Source organism: Antrostomus carolinensis, unplaced genomic scaffold (assembly GCF_000700745.2).
Source record: "Antrostomus carolinensis isolate BGI_N321 unplaced genomic scaffold, ASM70074v2 scaffold36236, whole genome shotgun sequence".
Classification (NCBI taxonomy): Eukaryota; Metazoa; Chordata; class Aves; order Caprimulgiformes; family Caprimulgidae; genus Antrostomus; species Antrostomus carolinensis.
In genome coordinates, this window is record NW_010323176.1 from 3,798 (window position 1) to 7,456 (window position 3,659).

General features: G+C 46.9%; 1 protein-coding gene across 1 annotated transcript; it reads left to right on the forward strand.

Moving 5' to 3' along the window:
* The first annotated feature begins 569 nt into the window (after positions 1–569).
* On the forward strand, positions 570–1,493 carry LOC104526928 (olfactory receptor 8U9). Its single transcript, XM_010170515.1, has one exon. The coding sequence runs from the start codon at positions 570–572 to the stop codon at positions 1,491–1,493; it is 924 nt and encodes a 307-aa protein (XP_010168817.1).
* Positions 1,494–3,659: the final 2,166 nt, after the last annotated feature.

Sequence of the window (3,659 nt, forward strand, 5' to 3'; positions counted from 1 at the left end):
GGGAATATTTTTATAGTTAAAACAGTGTATGAGGAGGGAAAGAAATCAATATAAACCTCTGTGTGAGGTTTCATAGTTGGGAAGAAGTCCCAGCAAAGAGGGAGGAAGAGGGTGGTTGGCAAATGCCAACGAGAGGATGAACAATCAACTCCGTGTTGAAAAAGCACCGTGTTTCTCAGTGTTTCAGGTCGAGCTGGATGATCTCAGAGTCCTGGGCTGAACAGTAACAATGGGGATGAAATGCAGCACCAAGGTAAAGCTACTCGAGTGTGTAACCTCCCTCCAGCTTTGTGTGAAGGTCACTGAGGAACATCCAGCAGTGAGCCAGAGGACCACGCCGCGCCGTGAGCAAAGCTTTGCTTTGGCAGCTCTCTGCTGGTTTTACCTACACTGTGGTAAGGCTTTGAGCTGTTTCTAATTGATCTGTGCCTCAACTCTTCCTTTAGCTCTCCTATGTTTGTCTCTGAGCAGGTCCCACTGGAGAATGAGTTTTCCAACTGGGAGATACCTGCCTGTTGTGGAAGAAACCTCCAGCAAAAAATTCACACAGAAAGCACACGTCCAACTAAATGGCAGAAGGCAACTGCACCCAAGTGACTGAGTTCATCTTAACGGGGTTCACAGAGGACCTGGTGACTCAGATCACCCTCTTTGTGATGTTTCTGCTCACTTATCTCATCACCATCCTGGGGAACCTTGGGATGATCATGTTAATCAGGGCCAGCCCTCAGCTCCAATCCCCTATGTATTATTTCTTGGGTAACCTGGCTTTTGTAGACCTCTGTTCTTCCACCATCATCACCCCCAAGATGTTGGTTGACTTTGTGTCAGGGAAGAAGGGCATTGCTTACGCTGGGTGTGTGGCTCAGGTGTTCATCTTTGATCTCTTTGGGATGACTGAATGCTTCCTGCTGGCTACGATGGCGTATGACCGTTACGTGGCCGTTTGCCATCCCCTGGTGTATTCCCTTGTCATGTCCCCAAGATGCTGTTTCCAGTTGGTGACTGGGTCATACCTCATGGGGTTGGCAAACGGCATGGGACAGACTATCAGCCTGTCCAGTTTATCCTTCTGCAGCTCCAGTGTAATTGACCTGTTCTTCTGTGACATTTCCTCTCTGATCTCACTCTCAACCTCTGACAAAACCCTCAGCCAAATTATCCTGAGAACTTCAGCGTCTTTATTCGGTGTGTCCAGCAGCCTGGTTGTCCTGGTCTCCTACATGGCCATCATTTCCACTATCCTGAGCATCAGTTCAGCTGAGGGCAAGCGCAAAGCCTTCTCCACCTGTACCTCCCACCTCATCACTGTGAGCATCTTCTATGGGACATCAATTTTTACGTACCTAAAGCCCAGCTCAGATGGCATCACAGAAGATAAATGGTCTGTGGTGCTCTACACCGTGGTGACTCCCATGCTGAACCCTTTGATCTATAGCCTGAGGAATAAGGAGGTGAAGGAGGCTTTGAGGAGACTCATAAGAAGAAGATGATTTTATTGCTTGAACATTGTATATTTATCACCAGACAGAATGGAGATGAGGGTGATATTCTCAGGTTTGGATTAAACATCTCAGATTGATAACACCTTGGGGATCTTCACTTTGACTTGGAAGCTGCACTGGCTGATTCAATGTTCTCAGCTGGTTCAGGATACTAAGAGTTTCACTCAGTTCTCCAAATGTTGATAATTATCTTTAGTAGTTAATTTAATCTAGTGAAGACACAATGAGAGAACTAGAAGCATGGACTACTCCTCGCTTAAGATGTTGCCCTCTACCATTTCTTCAGTCCTATGTATCAAGCTCAATTAAACCAGAATAACATGGCAAAAAAATGTACAGTTGACTGGACTCCAATTATGAGCTGTGTCATGTGTTCCAAATCAGAATAAACAGGGAGTGGATTTTACTGTCCCACTGAATAAAATGCCATCTCAAGACAGCCTTGTAAAGTCATTAAGGGTCGTAATAACCAACCTCAGGAGACCAACAACTTTAGCAAGAACAATAGAGATGACAGCAAATAACTGGCGTGCTAGGCAAGAAGTACTTGTTTCTTTTTCATACTCAAACTTCATTAGATGATTAACAGCATCATCCATTTGATTTGATTTTAGACCTTTAATTTTTCATTAAAAATTCCAATGAAATACAATATTTGGGTGATGACCTCTACTTCACAGTGGAGGATAGTGAAGTGAAGGCACTTTAAAAGCATTTTAAGATGTGGTAGTGATGAATCCCCCCACAAAGGGCAGATACTACCAAGGAACCACCACCTACTGCTCCATACCTTTGTTTTCCATCTCCTTGTTGACAGCAATAAAAGCCACGAACGATCTCCATGGTACCCTAACCAGAGGAGTTCAGTTCTTCACTGTGAGGGTGGTCAGACACTGGAACAGGTTGCCCAAGGAAGTTGTGGCTGCTCCTCCCTGGAAGTGTTCTCGGCCAGGCTGGATGAGGCTTTGAGCAACCTGGTCTAGTGGAAGGTGTCCCTGCTGCTGGCAGGGGGGTTGGAACTGGATGAGCTTTAAGGTCCCTTCCAACCCAAACCATTCCATGATTCTATGGTGTTGCTCAGTAGCCTTCTTCAGACCCAATACTTTGCAGCCCATGCCAGCCTGGATTGATGCCATTGCCCACCCTGATGTTTCTCCTGCCACATTCCTGCAAGGAGAGCTGCCAGGTGATGCACAAACGTTGTGTACATGAAAAAAAGAAGCAAAACTACTCCAGTTTGTGTATTTACTGCAGCCTCTGTCAGGACCCTGGTGAAATCTGGAGCGATGGCTTCACCTTAGTGCTGCCCTAGAGACACGGAGTGACTTGGGTTGGAGAGAGGAGCAGCACAGTTGGATTAAATCCAGCCAGGATCAAAGAGGTTTGCTGATTTATTAACGACACACAACTAACAGGGTCAATCAGCTGAATCCTGCTTTGTTCCCAAAGCTTCCTGATAATTCCCTGGTTATTATTTAATCCAGCTGACGGGTCGGCTGCCCGGCTTACCCCTGTCAGCCCAGGGCAAATGTCCTCCCAGGCTGTTTGTGCTCCTGTTCCTCTCTTATCAGCTGGGAACCTGGGAGGTCTCCAGTACAGCCACCCATATCAACCAGGGCCAACTCTGACCCCACTGATGAGCCTTGGGGACCACCAGGGGTGGAGGTTTCACACCCTCCCTCACCCCTAATTTGGTGTTTGATCACCTTCATGGTGTTATCTTCTTCCCTTTGTTTCTCACTGGGATTTCCCATGTTGCAAATTCACGGTGGAAAGTCTCAGATTTACCTTCATCTGTGATATGAAGCACGTGGAGCACTCGCTGGTGGCATCAAGTCAAAAAGAATTGAACCCAAGAAAGAGAATTTTGCGTTATCCACATTTGGAGAAAGAGGGGAAGCAAGAAGGGGAAGGTTGGGTTGAGCAATGGCAGAGAGACACATAGGGTAGGACTGATCTCAGCTGGTGTTGGACACCTGCAGTGTGTGTCAGCACGTGCATCTCAGCCAGACACCCCAGGGAAAGGGATGTCATCACCTTAGAGGTGGAGAAGGACATTAAGGAGGATGAGGAGATGGCCATCCAATGTGTAAGATGTTGGCAATGGGAAACAGCAGCCAAGTCCTTCTCAAGGCAGGTGTAAGTAGTTGCCCT

Coding starts and splice junctions, on each gene's coding strand:
- LOC104526928 (XM_010170515.1), top strand. CDS start 570: ATGGCAGAAGGCAACTGCACCCAAGTGACTGAGTTCATCTTAACGGGG.